General features: G+C 45.7%; 2 protein-coding genes across 5 annotated transcripts in view; one reads left to right on the plus strand and one right to left on the minus strand.

The window, feature by feature from the left end:
• The window catches only part of ALPK3 (alpha kinase 3), a 311,388-nt gene that overhangs the window by 259,515 nt on the left and 32,694 nt on the right, over nt 1-19,179 (plus strand). For all 4 annotated transcript variants that reach the window (XM_075345487.1, XM_075345486.1, XM_075345489.1 and 1 more), the window contains one exon: nt 6,216-6,363. In XM_075345487.1, coding sequence (XP_075201602.1) covers nt 6,216-6,363 — 148 coding nt within the window. The remainder of the gene's footprint in view (nt 1-6,215; nt 6,364-19,179) is intronic.
• SLC28A1 (solute carrier family 28 member 1) overlaps nt 1-19,179 on the minus strand; it is a 300,208-nt gene that overhangs the window by 50,987 nt on the left and 230,042 nt on the right. The window lies entirely within an intron of this gene.

Consider the following 19,179-nt stretch of genomic DNA (forward strand, 5'->3'; position numbering starts at 1 on the left):
TCCTATATAAAACAGTATACTAAAATCTTGGAAAGGAAAGCACACAAACAAACTGCAGGGAAAATCAAAAGTGATAACTCAGAAGGATTATCCTAAACTGAGGAACTGGGACTCCAAACATCCACCAGTCTTGCAATATAGCCAGCGTTGAAGGCACGTGGATGGCAAGAATAAATAGCTCCTCCAAAGATGTGATAGGGCAAATAAAATGAGGATGTGAATGCACCTGAGTAGAAATAAAACAGAAAGGAAAGACAAAGGAAGGGAAAGACAAGAGAACTAAAATCATTTGGTCCGAGACAAAACAGGCTGTGATCCAACAGAGATGGAAACCAACCACATAACCAGGGGTCACCAGATCAAGGTCCAAAGTCGAGCCATGAAAGTAAGGCCACATTTCTGTATAGGGATTAAAGAATGAAGACCAAGGTAATTCCTGGGATCTGGTATACCAAGTTTCTAGCAGAAAACCTGTCCATGAAAGTTCTATATGGAGCTGCAAGCCTACCATGCACAGTCTCATTACAGAAGATAGGTGTTACGTCACCACCGGAGTCCGCTCCATAGGCTTCTGCTCCGATCGCCAGGCGATGCCGTGTTCCTGCCGTGGATGGTGCTGGTGATGGGAGAGGAGTCGATGCCAGCGGCGCCGGTGGGCGCAGGCTCTGTTCATCCACTGGTCTGGGTTTCCTGGGGATCTGCAGTGCCACTGGCTGACTGTAGGTAGCGGGTGTCTCCCAGCTGAGGTACCATCATTTAGCTACAGCCTATGGGAAGACACCACACCCTTTTTAATTCCCCTCCTGTCTGCTGACCACTGCCAGAGATAGTTCTGAGAATTATGGCTCCTGTTTCGTCCTGTGATTTCGTGTGCTGATTACCGCTTGTTTCCTGACTACCCTCCTGCCTGCTGTTTTTGTACCTTGCTGCCCAATCCGGTTTTGACCTCTGCTTGTTTCTGATTACGTCTTTGCCTGCCGATTCTGTCCCTGTTCCGCAATTCCTGGTTTGACCCTGCCTGACGACTACTCTCTCAGACTGCAGCCTTCCACAGGTAGTGATCTCCAGGGCCCTGTGTAATTCCAAATCCCTGTATAGGGGTTAAAGGGTTTCAGGGTTCTGGGGGTCCTGCTTGGCGAGTGGCTTCCCTCTAGCCTGTCCATTACAGCCTGTCTGAGTCTGTTGATCCAGGCAGGCGTTACAATTGGTTAATCAGAGTTACCAACTCAGGAAACTCCAAAATGACAGAACCTCAAATAACAGTCCTCATAAATGATGTACAGACATCAAGAAGCAGACACATTTCCACATCCACTGTCCAGAGGAGATTGAGAGAATCAGGACTTTAGTTTTGAATTGCTGTAAATAAGCTACTATTGAAAACTACAAACAACAAGAGACTTGTTTGCGCCAAGCAACACAAGGACTGTACATTAGATTAGTGAAAATCTGTACTGTGGTCTGGTGAGGAGTCAAAATTTGTGATTTTTGCTATCAACTGCCTTGTATATTTGAAACACAGATAAGGTGAGCGGACGGTATTTAACCCCTTCAGCCCCGGGGCACTTTCCGTTTTTGTTTTTTGCTCCCCTTCTTCCGAGAGCCGTAACTTTTTTATTTTTCTGTCAATTTTGCCATATGAGGGCTTGTTTTTTGCGGGACAAGTTGTACTTTTAAATGAAATCATAAGTTTTACCATATGGTGTACTGGAAAACAGCAAAAAAATTCCAAGTGTGGAAAAACTGCAAAAAAAGTGTGATGGCACAATAGTTTTTGGGATTTTTATTCACGGTGTTCACTATATGGTAAAACTGATGTGTGGGTATGATGCTTGAGGTCGGTACGAGTTTGTAGACACCAAACATGTATAGATTTACTTGTATCTAAGGGGTTAAAAAAAATTCACAAGCTCGTCCATTAAAAGTGGCGCACGTTTTGCGCCATTTTCCGAAACCCGTAGTGTTCTCATTTTTTGGGATCTATAGCTCAGTGATGACTTATTTTTTGCATCTCGAGCTGACGTTTCTAATGGTACCATCTTTGCGCAGATGCTACATTTTGATTGCCTGTTATTGCATTTTGCGTAAAACTTGCGGCGACCAAAAAACGTAATTTTGGCATTTGGAATTTTTTTGCCACTACGCCGTTTACCAATCAGATTAATTGATTTTATATTTTGATAGATCTGGCATTTCTGAATGCGGCAATACCAAATATGTGTATATTTATTTATTTTTTAACCCTTTAATTTTCAATGGGGGGAAAGGGGGGTGATTTGAACTTTTAGGGGGTTTTTTATTTTTATTTTTTAAAACTTTTTTTAATTTTTTTTTTTATTTTACTAGTCCCCCTAGGGGGCTATAGCGATCAGCAATCCGATCGCTCTTATCTATCTGCTGATCATAGCTATACAGCTGTAAACAGCAGATTCAGTCACTTCCTGTTTCCCTCTGCTCCCGGCCGAGGGAAAATAAAAGTAAAATTTCATAGCTGCAGGCGTCCTCACATGACCCTGTGCTACGATGGCAAACACCGAAAGTCACATGATCACGCACGTGACTTCCGGTGGGGGGCGGCGGTAAGTAAAAATCATGGCCGCGCGCATATAGATCTCACTGCCAGACTTTGGCAGCGAGATTTAAGGGGTTAATTGTTGTGAGTGGAAGCGATTCCACTCGCAACATGCAGGCACACATGTCAGCTGTCGAAAACAGCTGATATGTGTGCCGACCGCCGCTGCCTGCCCGCGGCAGGGGGCGGGGCTTAACAGGACATGCTCCATGATGGATATATCCGTCCATGGTCGTGAAGGGGTTAAATATGTTGTGCTCACTGTAAAGTATAGAGGAGAAGATTTGATGAGCCAAATGGTTTGAGCTTAGTGGGGCCATCATTTGGGATGCAACAGGATAATGACCCAAACACACACCTCCAACCAATATAAGGCATATGTGACCAATGAAGGAGAAGGATGGAGTCATAGATCTGATGACATAGCCTTCACAATCAGCTGCCTGATTTCAACACAAGCGGGATAGTTTGGGGGGAGTTAGACCAGGGTTCCCCAACTCCAGGCCCACCAACAGTGCATGTTTTCAGGATTTCCTTAGCATTGCACTGCTGTTGGAACCAGCACCTGGGCAGGTAATTACATTAACACCTGTGCAATACTAAGGAAATCTCAAAAACCTGCACTGTTGGTGGGCCTTGAGGACTGGAGTTGGGGACCTCTGAGTTAGACAACAGACTCAAGGCAAACTACTGTAACTAGCAAGTGCTCAGCATCTTTGGGAACTCCTTCAAGACTGTTGGAAAAGCATTCCAGATGACTATTTGATAAAGCTGTGTGAGAGAATACCAAAGGTGTGTTAAACTCTCATCAGAGTAAAAGGGGGTTATTTTGAGAAATCTAAAGTTTAATACACATTCTGGTTTCTTTCATAAAAGTTTCTTTACTCCTTGTCTTCCTATATGTTCCTTCGTATTTTGCTACTTTCAGTCTGAATTTCCATTCCAATAAGAACAAGGAAAAGCAATGCATGAACAGGTGTGTTCAAACGCTTAACCAGTACTGTATATAAGAATTTGACTGCGAGTCGACCACTTATCAAACTGTGAATTCTTTTGATTCTATGTAAATGTTAAATTTAGAGAAATAATGTTGACCGCAATCGGTGCTCCCAGTGGCAATTTTCCATACTGTTACCATGGAGGACATAAGGGAAAGGAATGACAAAAGACAACATGGGAGGAAGGACATTATGCTGGTTATTGAAATTGGCATCTGAAAGTTTTTAGGTCTAGGTTTCAGTAATTTCTGAGGAAAGTTAATGCGATCACTATGGAACATCACTATCAACTGAAATCTAATGTATATGGTTGTCTTTAATAGTCTTAAAAGACGTTTTTTCTTTCTTTTTACAGATTTTTGGATAAATAGAATAATATTCCTTACTTCTGATCTGTTCCCAAAATTTCTGAAAATGTCAAACAGGAAATGAATACATATGGGGGTGGCATGTAAATTGGACAATAATGCCAATATAACCTATTGCTCATCAAGCTTTTCAAAACTACATAATTAGCATATGTGAAGTATTGAGCGTAGGAATAAGGGAAGTGGTCACCTGATGAAATAAGAGAAGTTGGAGTAGTAACCATATGACGTAAATACACATATCTTTCAGTTAATTAACTGCCCTTATGTACTTTTTTGTCACAACTTAATACAGGATGTTCTCTGGGTATAGTGAACTATCTGACCATTATAAATAGTTTTGTTCAGAATTTTCAGGAACTAAATTCAAGTTCGCATCACGCAGAAACTTCTCATTCAGGGTTTTGAATCTTATTCTGGGTCAAACATTTGTTTGCTGCTAAGCACTCTATATGTGCAAAAGTGTATGAATCTAAAGCCTGGATAACATTGCATTTGATCCCCATATCTGAGTCTGTCGGGGTTTACCTCCAAAGTCCTGTCACATTTAGCAACTTACCAGCGATGCTGAAAACGATGCGACCTGATAAGGATCACTGGTAAGTCGCTGGTGAGATGAGATGTCACACAGTCAGACCTTACCAACCACTCAGTAACGATACAGGTTGCAGTAGCGACCTGTATAACGATCTCTGCTGTCATTGGGACCCTGTCACACAGTGTCAAACATAGTGATACGTTCTGCCCAGCAGGACATCGCCTTTGAAGAAAATGGTCCAGGACATTCAGCAACGACCGGCGACCTCACAGCAGGGGCCAGGTCGTTGCTGGATGTCACACACAGCGACATCGCTAGCAAAATCGCTGTTGCGTCAGAAAAACCATGCCTCAGCAGCGATGTCACTAGCGATGTCGCTTAGTGAGACGTGGCCTTTACTCTAACTTGGATTTATATCTCTCAGTAGTATAATGTTTATTGTTCCCCTGACAATTTTGTGGCTGGGCTTATTATTAACCATTATGCACCATGTTGGTGTCCTTGTTTGGACAAAATTCCCTCTGTGGAAGCTAGTTTGTAGGCTTGGGAACCACTAATGTTTTTGATTTTATGTTGGATTTTCCCCCATCCAACATTCACCTGCTGAATCCATTCTAACTGTCCTTCCTTGGAGCTCTTTTTCTTTTGGACGATATCTTTGTCCCCCATTTTTTGGGCAGTTTAAGTCCAGTACCTTCTACAATAATTGAATATATGCCCTCATATATGTACATTTTTTCGATGGCATCTAAATTATTTTCTGTTTTAGGATTAATTGTATCCTTTATTTATAATATGTACTATGTAGATGCTATAGAGATGAATTGAACTCTACTATATGCACCATATTTGGATTGTTACTATTCTGGACTCTGCTGCCTGACTCCTCCCATTTTTATGTGCCTGGATATTGTGAAATAATTATGTATTACATCTGCAACATTGGATTAATCACATTCATTTTGCTTTGACAACCTTGGACCTTTCTGCTAGTGACCTCTTCCTCTTTAATCATTTTCCAATACTGTATGTTTAAATAAAGATTTTTTCTCTTTTTACATGTTTTTCTTGGCTTATTATACTCTCTTCCATTATAGGTTTCTATTACTTTGAGTAGAGCCACTTTCTTTATGCTTTGGGCTTTTTTAGGTTTTCATAATAAAGTAGATGGAGTCTCTGTGTGCTCTGTCAGACATCATTTTCAGCCATATCCGATTATATGGGTCAGGCACCAAGGTGTGATCGACTGTGTTTTGCAGCCGAAAATGATGTCCGACAGAGCAGAGAGTGACTTTGTCTGCATCAGTAACCCCCTCAGCGCATACTCCTGAATCCAATTATCCAGGGCTTCAGATGTAAGCCCAATGGAACCTCTGATTTGGAGCTCAAACTTGATGTGAATCTAGCCTTATTGTTTTCACAATATGCGCAATTATGGGAATTAATTATGTAGACCAATATCTTCTGACATTGATTTCAAAAGAAGGTATTTAATTGTATAGCCATGAAACCGCATAAAAATAATGTACAGTATATCTATTGTAATTGAAATCTAGGGTTGTTAGAGTTAGCAGACCCTTACAGATCGTCATCTGATGCCAAAATTCAGTAGGTTCAGCTGACATTATTAATTTGTGTATGGCCAGCTTAAATGTCCAGGTGAGTAGAAACATACAGTTGAACTATTACCAGTATTTATGTTTCATGAGTCCTATAATCTTCTCAATCTCTTCCTTTAGCTCCACAAGTGATACGAAAGATTCGAGCAGAGCAATTTTCTGATGCCTCTGGGAATTTAAAACTCTGGTGTCAGTTCTTCAATATTTTAAGTGACTCAAAAATAACCTGGTACAAAGATGAAATTCAGATGGCAAAAGTAAACAGAAGGTAAGTTATTGTTATTTGGTTATTTTTTATTGCATTGCCAAAGTCCATTCATGTTCAAAACTACATAAAATCATATACAATGTAATTGGCAAAAACATAGATAAGGTTGTCAATAGAAGTATATAAAACTTGTGTACATACAAGGTTATCTATAAGGTGGAACTAATATGAAAGAAATACTGTCAGCAAAGTTCAACATTTTCCTTCAGGTAGAGGCATAGCTAGGGGTTCAGAACGAGGGGAAGAACATATGACAGGGTCCTAAACAGTAGAGTTGAGCGTGGTTCGTGGTTCTCCAGTTCGCTGTTCGAGTGATTTTGGGGGCTGTTCTAGATCGAACTAGAACTCGAGCTTTTTGCTAAAGCTCGATAGTTCTAGTTACGTTCGAGAACTGTTCTAGCAGCAAAAAGCCAAGCTAATTACTAGCTGGCTTTCCGCTGTAATAGTGTAAGTCACTCTGTGACTCACACTATTATGAAATTTCAGTGTATAGTGTGCGGGAACAGCGCATTCAGATCACTGTTGCTGGGATAATGGCGATCGCCATTTTTTTTTTTCCTTGTCTTCCTTCCCTAAGCGCGCGCGTGTAGTGGGGCGGGCCAGCATGTCAGCCAATCCCAGACACACACACAGCTAAGTGAACTTTTAGCCAGAGAAGCAACGGCATGTGTGATAGGATGTCCATGTTACATGTCCCTGCATTATAAAAACGGGTATCTGCCCGTCTGGACGCCATATCTCTTCTGCGTTTGGGTGTCAGTCACCGCTGGCGTAGCTCCTGTCTCCGATACTGCTGTGTACTCTCTACACACAGCGCTATACAGAATAGGGATAGAAGTTTCTATTAGCCCTTGTAAGGGCTAATAACAGCAGGCTCAGAGCCATAGGTGACAGTCAGGTCCGTGGAAACAGATTTTAACAGCTACAGAAGATAACAGCGTCTGTGTAGCTAAGCTCAGGGACTTCCTCGCTGCATTTCCCCATTAGGAGGGATAGAAAGTGAGGCTTCCTTTCCTGTACACTGACCCACAACCCTGCCACTGTACCCTCCTGCCTTTTGCACACTCAAGCTCATTGTTACTAAGCCATTATACAAGCAAACACTGAGGAAACTTAGTGGCATCCTAAAAGTGGCTGTTGGACTTCCATTAGTGTCCCACTAGTGCAAATCTATTTGCAGCACCTCTGAATTGCACACTCAGACTCATTGTTACTAAGCCATTATACTAGCCAACACTGACTAAACTTAGTGGCATCCAAAAAGTGGCTGTTGTACTCCATTTGTGCCCCACTAGTCCAAGCTATTTCTAGCACCTCTGCATGACACCCTCCTGCTCCGTTTTTAATAAGCTATAATAATAGCAAAAAATGCTGCCAGTTAGTGGCATACAAAAAGTGGCTGTTGTATTCCATTTGTGCCCCACTGGTGCCAAGCTATTTCCAGCACCTCTGCATTACACCCTCCTGCTCTGTTTTTAATAAGCTATAATAATAGCAAAAAATGCTGCCAGTTAGTGGCATACAAAAAGTGGCTGTTGTACTCCATTTGTGCCCCAATGGTGCCAAGCTATTTCTAGCACCTCTGCATGACACCCTCCTGCTCTGTTTTTAATAAGCTATAATAATAGCAAAAAATGCTGCCAGTTAGTGGCATCCAAAAAGTGGCTGTTGTACTCCATTTGTGCCCCACTGGTGCCAAGCTATTTCTAGCACCTCTGCATGACACCCTCCTGCTCTGTTTTTAATAAGCTATAATAATAGCAAAAAATGCTGCCAGTTTGTGGCATACAAAAAGTGGCTGTTGTACTCCATTTGTGCCCCACTGGTGCCAAGCTATTTCCAGCACCTCTGCATGACACCCTCCTGCTCTGTTTTTAATAAGCTATAATAATAGCAAAATATGCTGCCAGTTAGTGGCATACAAAAAGTGGCTGTTGTACTCCATTTGTGCCCCACAGGTGCCAAGCTATTTTAGCACCTCTGCATGATACCCTCATGCATATTTTGCAACGCTATTTTTCTAGCAAACTCAGGGAATTCCTTGCTGCATTTCATCATTAGGAGGGATAGAAAGTGAGGCTTTCTTTACTGTCCTGGTACACACAGAACACAGCCACTGTACCCACCTGCCCACTTTTGCCACGCTATTTAATTTGCCCAAAGAGCTGACACTTTTTCTGCCATCCTAAAATTGTTTGGAATACTAAGATATTGTTCCTTTGCTGCCAAGCAAGGTACAACACCTGTGCATTCTTCACTCCTTTCCATTTGTGGAACGCAATAATTAACTGCAGGTAGTCCAGCCAATCTTTCACGAAGGTGCAGGCATGGATATAATGTTTCCTTCATCCAATGGTGGTTCTCTCGATGTCTGACAGCTCAACAATACCATCTGTTTGCACTTAAAAACAAGTGACGACCTGCCAATCACACTCCCGCTTACGGGTAACGGGGTGGAAGTTCAGTGTGAAAAAGCATGTGTGACTGCTGTCCCCACAGTAACAGAGGATGAAGAGCACGCAGATACACGTGATGGGGCAGGCGGTGGTTGCACAGCCCCGCTAGGCCGCATTGTAGCACAGTAAAATTCCCTTTGCGACTTATGCTTCATTTTAAGTCTTGTATTTAGTGGGATCCACAGTATGCAGCAAAACCACGCAACATGAAAAGCACTGTTTGCAGTTGGGTTCATAAATGATTCTTTCACTTTCCCAAAACAAACAATAAGAACCATGCATTAAATTGAAATAATAGAATAATCTATTCGGTTGCCTACTGCTTGCTAAGCCCTCTGCGTAGCAGCAGTAATTGTGTGTTTGTGTTTGTGTGTGTGTGTGTGTGTGTGTGCGTGCGAAGACAACTTACTAGTGGCGCATCACAAGAGCTTCCCAGTTATCTACCTAAACATAGACAAAACACATCACCACCCTGAATACCCTTGTTAGCTGAAGCCTCACAGATAAGGCAGATGATAACAGTGTGAATGCAAACCACACAGCTCTGCAACACAGTCATGTAAATATTGAAAAGCAACATTCAATGCAAACATGTGTCGCTCTCCCTCTATGATTTAAACTGTATGTGACAATTTGACAGTGCAGAGGCAGCAAGTGTGATTGTCTATATAGTCGTCCTACCCAGAACAGATATGTGTTTTCATAATAAAACAAAGTGTTGCACGCACGCATTACTGTCTGGGCACAGCCTACCGTACCCGGGTAATGTGATGTCCAGTTGCCATAAATACAGACTTTACGCTCCTATCATGGTAAACAGTATTGACAGCACTGTAAGAATGTTGGTCTGTGGCACAGGATGCTGCTCACTGGCGTTACGGTACTCCTCACCAAACTCCAAAATGACTCCCCTCACAATTGAACAAAGTGTTTCCACAGTTGCTCCTTCCTGTGTGCCGATTTACCCCAGCCGCAGCCTAACTCCAGTGTTTCGCCAACTGAGCATGCTCTGACTGACTGTGTCATTCCTGAGGCAAAGTCTTAATTTTGGGCTACAGCGCATGCTCGTTTGGACTGTAATAGAAAATGAGTGGGACTCAGCACCAATATGGATGAATAAAAATCTTCATGCTTTATTTGAGAAGTTTAAAAATAAAGAAAAAGGTCACAAATCATCCAAAATCGCCATGCGACTTGCCGTGCGGCTTATGTAAGGTCCTCCAGTCTGCGGTTGATGCACGTAGTCCTGCGGACAGGCAGGTCCAGCTTCAGAGTAAACGGTAATAGAAAATGAGTGGGACTCAGCACCAATATGGATGAATAAAAATCTTCATGCTTTATTTGAGAAGTTTAAAAATAAAGAAAAAGGTCACAAATCATCCAAAATCGCCATGCGACTTGCCGTGCGGCTTATGTAAGGTCCTCCAGTCTGCGGTTGATGCACGTAGTCCTGCGGACAGGCAGGTCCAGCTTCAGAGTAAACGGTAATAGAAAATGAGTGGGACTCAGCACCAATATGGATGAATAAAAATCTTCATGCTTTATTTGAGAAGTTTAAAAATAAAGAAAAAGGTCACAAATCATCCAAAATCGCCATGCGACTTGCCGTGCGGCTTATGTAAGGTCCTCCAGTCTGCGGTTGATGCACGTAGTCCTGCGGACAGGCAGGTCCAGCTTCAGAGTAAACGGTAATAGAAAATGAGTGGGACTCAGCACCAATATGGATGAATAAAAATCTTCATGCTTTATTTGAGAAGTTTAAAAATAAAGAAAAAGGTCACAAATCATCCAAAATCGCCATGCGACTTGCCGTGCGGCTTATGTAAGGTCCTCCAGTCTGCGGTTGATGCACGTAGTCCTGCGGACAGGCAGGTCCAGCTTCAGAGTAAACGGTAATAGAAAATGAGTGGGACTCAGCACCAATATGGATGAATAAAAATCTTCATGCTTTATTTGAGAAGTTTAAAAATAAAGAAAAAGGTCACAAATCATCCAAAATCGCCATGCGACTTGCCGTGCGGCTTATGTAAGGTCCTCCAGTCTGCGGTTGATGCACGTAGTCCTGCGGACAGGCAGGTCCAGCTTCAGAGTAAACGGTAATAGAAAATGAGTGGGACTCAGCACCAATATGGATGAATAAAAATCTTCATGCTTTATTTGAGAAGTTTAAAAATAAAGAAAAAGGTCACAAATCATCCAAAATCGCCATGCGACTTGCCGTGCGGCTTATGTAAGGTCCTCCAGTCTGCGGTTGATGCACGTAGTCCTGCGGACAGGCAGGTCCAGCTTCAGAGTAAACGGTAATAGAAAATGAGTGGGACTCAGCACCAATATGGATGAATAAAAATCTTCATGCTTTATTTGAGAAGTTTAAAAATAAAGAAAAAGGTCACAAATCATCCAAAATCGCCATGCGACTTGCCGTGCGGCTTATGTAAGGTCCGGTCCTCCAGTCTGCGGTTGATGCACGTAGTCCTGCGGACAGGCAGGTCCAGCTTCAGAGTAAACGGTAATAGAAAATGAGTGGGACTCAGCACCAATATGGATGAATAAAAATCTTCATGCTTTATTTGAGAAGTTTAAAAATAAAGAAAAAGGTCACAAATCATCCAAAATCGCCATGCGACTTGCCGTGCGGCTTATGTAAGGTCCTCCAGTCTGCGGTTGATGCACGTAGTCCTGCGGACAGGCAGGTCCAGCTTCAGAGTAAACGGTAATAGAAAATGAGTGGGACTCAGCACCAATATGGATGAATAAAAATCTTCATGCTTTATTTGAGAAGTTTAAAAATAAAGAAAAAGGTCACAAATCATCCAAAATCGCCATGCGACTTGCCGTGCGGCTTATGTAAGGTCCTCCAGTCTGCGGTTGATGCACGTAGTCCTGCGGACAGGCAGGTCCAGCTTCAGAGTAAACGGTAATAGAAAATGAGTGGGACTCAGCACCAATATGGATGAATAAAAATCTTCATGCTTTATTTGAGAAGTTTAAAAATAAAGAAAAAGGTCACAAATCATCCAAAATCGCCATGCGACTTGCCGTGCGGCTTATGTAAGGTCCGGTCCTCCAGTCTGCGGTTGATGCACGTAGTCCTGCGGACAGGCAGGTCCAGCTTCAGAGTAAACGGTAATAGAAAATGAGTGGGACTCAGCACCAATATGGATGAATAAAAATCTTCATGCTTTATTTGAGAAGTTTAAAAATAAAGAAAAAGGTCACAAATCATCCAAAATCGCCATGCGACTTGCCGTGCGGCTTATGTAAGGTCCTCCAGTCTGCGGTTGATGCACGTAGTCCTGCGGACAGGCAGGTCCAGCTTCAGAGTAAATGGTAATAGAAAATGAGTGGGACTCAGCACCAATATGGATGAATAAAAATCTTCATGCTTTATTTGAGAAGTTTAAAAATAAACGGGTGAGCTGAATACTTTTTTTCTCTACTTTCCTCGTTTGGACTGTGCCTGTGTCATTCTGCGACCTGCAGCTCAACACACGTGCACAGGGCCCTGGTGCTTGACTCACTCTCGGGAGGCCAGTAAAACTTAACTGCACCCAACATCAGCCCTAGGTGTCCCCTTACACTGCAGTGGCGGTCCCCACTGACCGCAATACCGAGAGTGGCGTCACGAAAATTCATATAAAGAAGCAACCTAAGTGTGACCAGACTCTTCCTCCACGTGGAGTTCCTGAAGGTAATGCACCAACACAACACCTGTGGGGCTTCACACTGACTGAGAAAAGCCTCTTTGCACAGGTACTTGCACTCCGTGCCGGGTCTAAGTCCTGTGTTGTGCCTAGACAGCATGCTGAAGCGGATAGTCTTTTTTTCAGAAACTGTATTTCATGCTATTGAGCATGCTCAGGCACTTACTGCATCAGAGGCTAGGTCGGGTAATGAACTCTTTGGCCCTGCCCCTGATGTGGGGGGCCCATATAGACCACAGGGCATCAGGTGTCCTGACAATTTGGCCAGGCCACTCCCAACAGGCTTGCAGTGGACCGCCCCTATGACTTGTCACCTCATTGTTGTTGGTCAGACGATGACTGTTGAGGTGTTTTGGTTGTGGCAGCCATGAGGTCATCATTCAAGTGGCGGTTCAAAATAGGACGCTAGTTATGCCACTCATGACGTGTCACTCTGCTTTTGTCTCCAGGAGGTGCATTGTGGTCCACCCTGGTTTGGGGCGGACCCAGGTTATAAAAGGGGCTGGAGCCAACAAGAAGGTGCCCAGTCTTCTATTATGCTCTGAAAGAGCACACCTCCATGTGTTGAGCCCATTTCGGCTTTAGGCCAGAGGTAGGCAGGGATAGGTCATTGATGCAGGCTGCCACCACAGTTGGTAACGCAGAACGTTTAAGAACACCTCCTGTCCTACCAGTCCTGCTAGTGCAGCCCAGTGGCATAAACAGGCCTGCTGCTGCTGATGCGCCTGCTGTCCACAAGTGTGTCCCCTACGCACACGGACAGCGTAACCAATGGCCCCTGTGTTGTTAACAGGGAGTTCCGGGGCTGGGTGGTCGTGTGGACCCTGTCACGCTAACAGGGCTCCAAGTCTCCAGATCCGAGTGGCGTCTAACTCGGTTCAGGCCACTATTTGTTTCAGAGTCAACCTGCTCTGCCAACCTCTCCTTTTCCATCTGTGAGCACGGTGGACACCGAATGGCGATTGGGATATCTACCTTTCTCTTTCTTTTCTTCTTAATATTTTTTATATAGCGGTAACATAGTATATACCACCTTATCCAAATCTGCCAGTCCCACCATAACAGATGTTGTTTCTTCAGCAAACGTTACTGTTGCTTAACCACCAAACCATCGGACACAAACTTTTTTACCCTTTCCAACACACCTGTTCCCCTTTCCACCAGCATCTGTTCTTTTTTAACTCAGTTTGTATATGACCAAAAATGCAACTCTGCAGAGATACCGTACTCAACGCCATCTCAGCACAGCAGCCAGCCCTCGGTCCCTCAGATGTGGACAAGTAAGACCATTTCCTCCTATCGATGAAAAAGCATTGAGATTCACTCTGTGCACCACTGGTGTTTAGTGGAAAAGCAGATGTAAGATTGCGTAACACCTTCTGCTGATACTCCTGCATACGTGCGTCTCTTTCTTTGGCAGGAGTTATTTCGCAAAATTTTGTGTTGTACCTGGGATCTAACAGTGTGGCAACCCAGTAGTCAGCATGACTTGGAATTTGTACAATCCGAGGGTCATGTTGTAGGTAGTGCAGCAAGAAGGCGCTCATGTGTCTTGAGCATCCAGGAGGACCAAGTCCTTGGTGTGTTGGTGGCGGAGAGGTGAGAATCGTGCCTCCTTCCTCTGCCCTCTCCCCACAACCTCGCGCAACCGAAATGTGAGCAAGCTCTCACTAATCTGCTGAGTCTTCCATGCCCATCGCCAGTTCGTCCTCCATTTCTTCCTGGGCTCCTGCACCTTCCTCAACTGTTTTGCTGATACTATGCGCCCTTGATAATTCCTCTCCCCCACCGTACCATGACTGCCGCCAAGGTGCCGCTGACCGTCTGGACCTTGTAGATCTTGTTATCCCTTCCGCATATGACTCTTCCAGGACTTCCTCCCTTCCTCTTGGACCAACACCTGACTCTGAAGAATGCTTACAGTGTGCTCTATCATGTAGATGACCAAAATTGTCACGCTGAGAATGGCATCGCCAGTGTTAAACATCTTCGTCGACATTTGTAAACTGTGTAGAAGGGTGCATAGGTACTTGATCTGACACCACTCCAGGAGCGTGATCTGCACCACCTCTGGATCAAGTTAGCCCAGGGTATACGTCATAACGTATTTCAGCAGGGCTCTGCGGTGCTGCCACAGACGCTGCAACATGTGCAGATTCAAATTCCTGCGTGTCGGAACATCGCATTTCAGGCGTTTAACCGCCATCGCCAGACCTTAAGACTTCAGGAGCGATGAAAGTTGTTGAGCTGCTGGGTGCGAACGATGGAAGTGAGCACATTGCGAGCGTGCCCGCTGTACGACGCCATGTAGGCCGGGATGTTGTTTTAAAAATTGTTGGAGAATCAGATTAAACACGTGAGCCATAAAAGTCACGTGTGTCACATTGCCCTGACGAAGGCCCGCAGACATGTTTGCATCATTGCCGCACATGGCTGTTAAGTCACCAACGTAGTCCGCTACGTCAATTTGTACTCCTGTCGCAAGGTGACAACATGTTCCTTTCGTGCATAGTGCTGATGATGGGAGAGGAGTCGACGCCAGCGGCGCAGGTGGACGCAGGTTATGCTCACCCACTGGGATGCGTTACCTTGACATATGCAGAACTAATGGCTGAATGCAGGTGGTGGGTATCTCACAGATGAAGTACCATCATTCAGCTACAACCAATGGGAAGACACAACACCCTTTTTTAGGCCCCTCCTGTCTGAAGACCACTGCCAGACATAGCTATGAACCTCTGGTTACTGTTACCCCCAGTTTAGTTTTATGAGTTTGTTTGCTTGTTACCTGACTACTTTTCCTGCTTGCTGTTTAGGTACCTCGTTGGCCGATTTGCATTTCACCTCTGCTTGTTTTCTGATTAAGTCCTGTCCCTCCCATTCTGTTCCTCTTCCTCAATTAATGTTTTGACCCTGCATTACTACTATTCTCTGGAACTGCAGCCTTCCACAGGTATTGATCAACTTGGGCCCTGTGTCATTCAACATCATTGTATAGGGATTAAAGGGTTTCAGGGTTCTGGGGGTCCAGCTTGGTGAGTGGGTTCCCTCTAGCCTATCCTTTACAGCCTGTCTGAGTGTGTCGATCCAGGCAGGCGTTACACCGTGCCCTCGACAGAAGGACATGTAGGCCGGGATAGTGTTTTAAAAATTGCTGGAGATTCGGATTCAACACGTGAGCCATACAAGGCACGTGTGTCACAATGCCCTGAAGAAGGGCCGCAGACTGTTTAGCATCATTGTCGCACCCGGCATTCCCTGGCTGCTGGTTGAGTGGAGACAACCACTGATGAAACTCGGTTTCACTCTACAGAGCTAACCGTCCACAACTCCTCAGCGGTGTCTCACATTTCCCCTACATTTCAAAGTAAACATTTGACCGCCTGATGGCCTTGAGCTCTGCTGCTAGCATAGTAAGGAGGTGTGGGATTCCTTGGGCGCAGCTACAAGGAAGGGTGGCCTGACCACACAGGGTTTGGGCTGAGGTGCAGGAACATCACGAGGTTGATGAGGCAGAAGCAGTGGAGGAACTTGTACATACAGAGGAAGGATTGAAACACACAACTCGTGGGGACAGAAAGACTTGTACAGCAGACACTTCTCCATCTATCACCATAGTTACCCAGTGCCCAGTCAGCGACATGTAACGCCCCTGTCCATGCTTACTGTTCCAAGTATCTGTGGTGAAATGCACCCTGTCACACACAGAGTTTCTCAAGGAAGCGGTGATGTTGTGTGTGACCTGCTGTGTTAGCGCGGGCACCCCTTTCTTGGTAAAGGAGTGGCAAATGGCCATCGGCTCTTAGGGTACTGCAATGGGCATAAGGTCTCGAAAATCCTCGGTGACAAAAGGGTGTAAAGGCAGCCTTTCTCTAGCCAACAAGTTTGAGATGCTGAAACTAAACCTCTTAGGCATGTCATGCACTTCGAAAATCATGCAAAAAACAGCGAGGGGACTCCAACCACAGTCTACCTCATTGCCACTAATTGGGCCACACACACCCCACTTGACTGTCATCAGTTGATCCCCCTTTTCAAAATGAAAAAGATGCTTTGCATGAAGCACTCTCAAAAATGCGCGTGCCTTTCGCCTCCCCTGGATGACCCAGGGGAAGAAAAGTCCTCTGAGAGCCATGACTTGTTCATTTTGGTTCTTTTAGAAACACAGCGAGGGGACTCCAACCACAGTCTCCTGGGCCACACACACCCCACTTTACTGGCATCAGTTGATCCCCCTTTTCAAAATGAAAAAGATGCTTTGCATGAAGCACTCTCAAAAATACGCGTGCCTTTCGCCTCCCCTGGATGACCCAGGGGAAGAAAAGTCCTCGGAGAGCCATGTCTACATTGTCAGTGGACGTCTGCCAGCAGACCCCCAGCAGCACTGAAGATAGGTTCCGAGAGAACGCTGGCTGCAGGACACGACAAGATTCCCAAGGCGTACGTGGCGAGCTCAGGCAATTTATCCAGATTGGAAGCCTAAAATGAGCAGGGCTCAAGTTGCACAGTAATGGCATCGATTCCTTGCATATACTCATATATCTGTGTCTCCTCCTCTTTTTCCTTGTCCAGCTCCTTTGTTTTCGCATGAGTATATGTCCTTGTCACTTTCCCATGTGTTTGTGTTGTGTTGTGAGTTGTTTGTCACCTTTTGGACACCTTTGAGGGTGTTTTCTAGGTGTTTTTATGTGTTTGTGATTGCCTCCCATTGTTTCCGTTTGGCGAACCGAACTCGAGCCGAGCCGCGACCGGTTCACTCATCTCTACTAAACAGGTAGCCCTAATCACAATTACAGTGGACTAACCTAATTGTGGGCATAAGAGAACCTCTACAGATGACCGTGCTGTTACTGAAAATAAGACTCTACATCAAGACCAACACCGATATTACTACCATATGTAGAACATATAGTGGTAGATACATTTTAGAGATTACAATACAGTTACACATAGTGACATATAGCTGACGTTCTTTCTTTTGGAGTCAATTATTTTTCCCATCTGTTCCATGTGGCCCAGACTGACATAACATAACATCTTCTTCCAAGCACAACTCATTTGCAGAGATTGCAACAAAGACACATTTGACTGACATCTCCAGCACCATCCCCATGTATTCCTAACCTGCACAAACGCCTCATCCTACGGTCACCCTAATGTTTGGCGCCCTGGGCAAGCCAGATCGTCACAGGTACTGCAACAACACACCCCACACCCCGAGGTAGGCACACCAGTCACACACAAATCCTTGTTGCCTCCCTCCAGGGGCTGATGTCCACACCAGGTGGAGTGGAGCCAGGTGGTTGGCCCCCCCCCACTGAGGAGTTCACAGTCCTGGAGGCGGGAAAGGAAGTCAGAAGAGAAGAGTGTAGTCGAGGAGTTGAACAGTTAGGGAGAGTGAAAGAGAAGGAGTAAGACGGAGTAGTAGAGGAGCCCGGAGTTGTAGCTCCCGGGCTGCTACAGAAGTGTGCTCCAAAAGGACCGGGACAGGCTGTTAGTGAGGAAGGGGCCAGAGGTAGCCGGGGCAGGGTAGCGGCCCGCCGGTACCAAGGTTGACCCGGATCACTGCAGGGGAGTGGACTCCCCGTTCCCGGCTGAGGAGAAAGAGAAAGAGTGGAGAAAGAGGCACCTGGCTGCAGGGAAAGAACAGGGGTTGCTGCACCGTGTGTGGGACACTAACACCCTCCATACCGAAGGCTGCGGACTCCGGCACTTTCTGGTTAATTCCTGACTCTGTGTGAATTTTCTTGCAAAGCGAACTGTGAGTAACAACATTCCCCGCTCCAACCGGACGCACAGCTCTCAGACCGTCTCCATCTCCTCCCTGCACCACCTCACCGGGGTCCCGGGACACCAACACCCTACCCGTGGAGGGAAATCACCACTTTGCTGCCCACCACCATCCCCGGGATCCATTAACTGGCAGCGGCGGTGCTCCGTTACCTCACCACACACCACGGGTGGCGTCACGGACAATCTCCCTTACCTAATCCCCTTCTTACTGTGGAGCCTCGGATTACAGACCGAGTCACGCCACCGTGATACCCACAGAAGTGACCCCGTGGCCCGGATCTGAGTACCCCTTGTCCCCGGGGCGACACATCTTGGCGTCATGAACAGGATCTTACCGTTCTACCGGCTGGTAGAAGTGCGCCTTGTGTCCCGCCGGCGGTGTCCGACCGAAAAATATTTCAGAATCCGCCATCTTGGGCGCGAAAACTTTCCCGCTCGAGCGTCTTCTCAAAAAGTGGAGGCGTGAAAGCCGAAGCTCCGCCCCTGAAGAGGAGGTGCTGAGAAAAGACCAAGGGGGGGCGGATGGCGTCCGGCCGCATGTAAGCACGGCTATAAAAGCAGGGACGCCAGGACTCTGCGGCCATAGATTTGGTTCCTGGAAGGCACCGTTACCAACATGTCCGCCCCGTCCGGCCACGCAGAGATCACGGAGCCGGTGCCCGGAACAGCGGCATGGCTCAGGGCCCACAAGGCAGGGATCTGCCGGCGCTACCGGAATCAGATATGTCTTCTGATGGAGCAGTGAACCGCGGAGGTGGAGGAGGTAGCTGTGGTCGCCCGGGTGTACGGGATGGAGGCCATGATGGAGGAGCTGGTGAGTGACCCACGCCCCTGTGTCCCTGAGGGACCGGCCGCTGCGGCTG

This window comes from Anomaloglossus baeobatrachus, chromosome 4 (genome assembly GCF_048569485.1).
Source record: "Anomaloglossus baeobatrachus isolate aAnoBae1 chromosome 4, aAnoBae1.hap1, whole genome shotgun sequence".
Taxonomy (NCBI): domain Eukaryota; kingdom Metazoa; phylum Chordata; class Amphibia; order Anura; family Aromobatidae; genus Anomaloglossus; species Anomaloglossus baeobatrachus.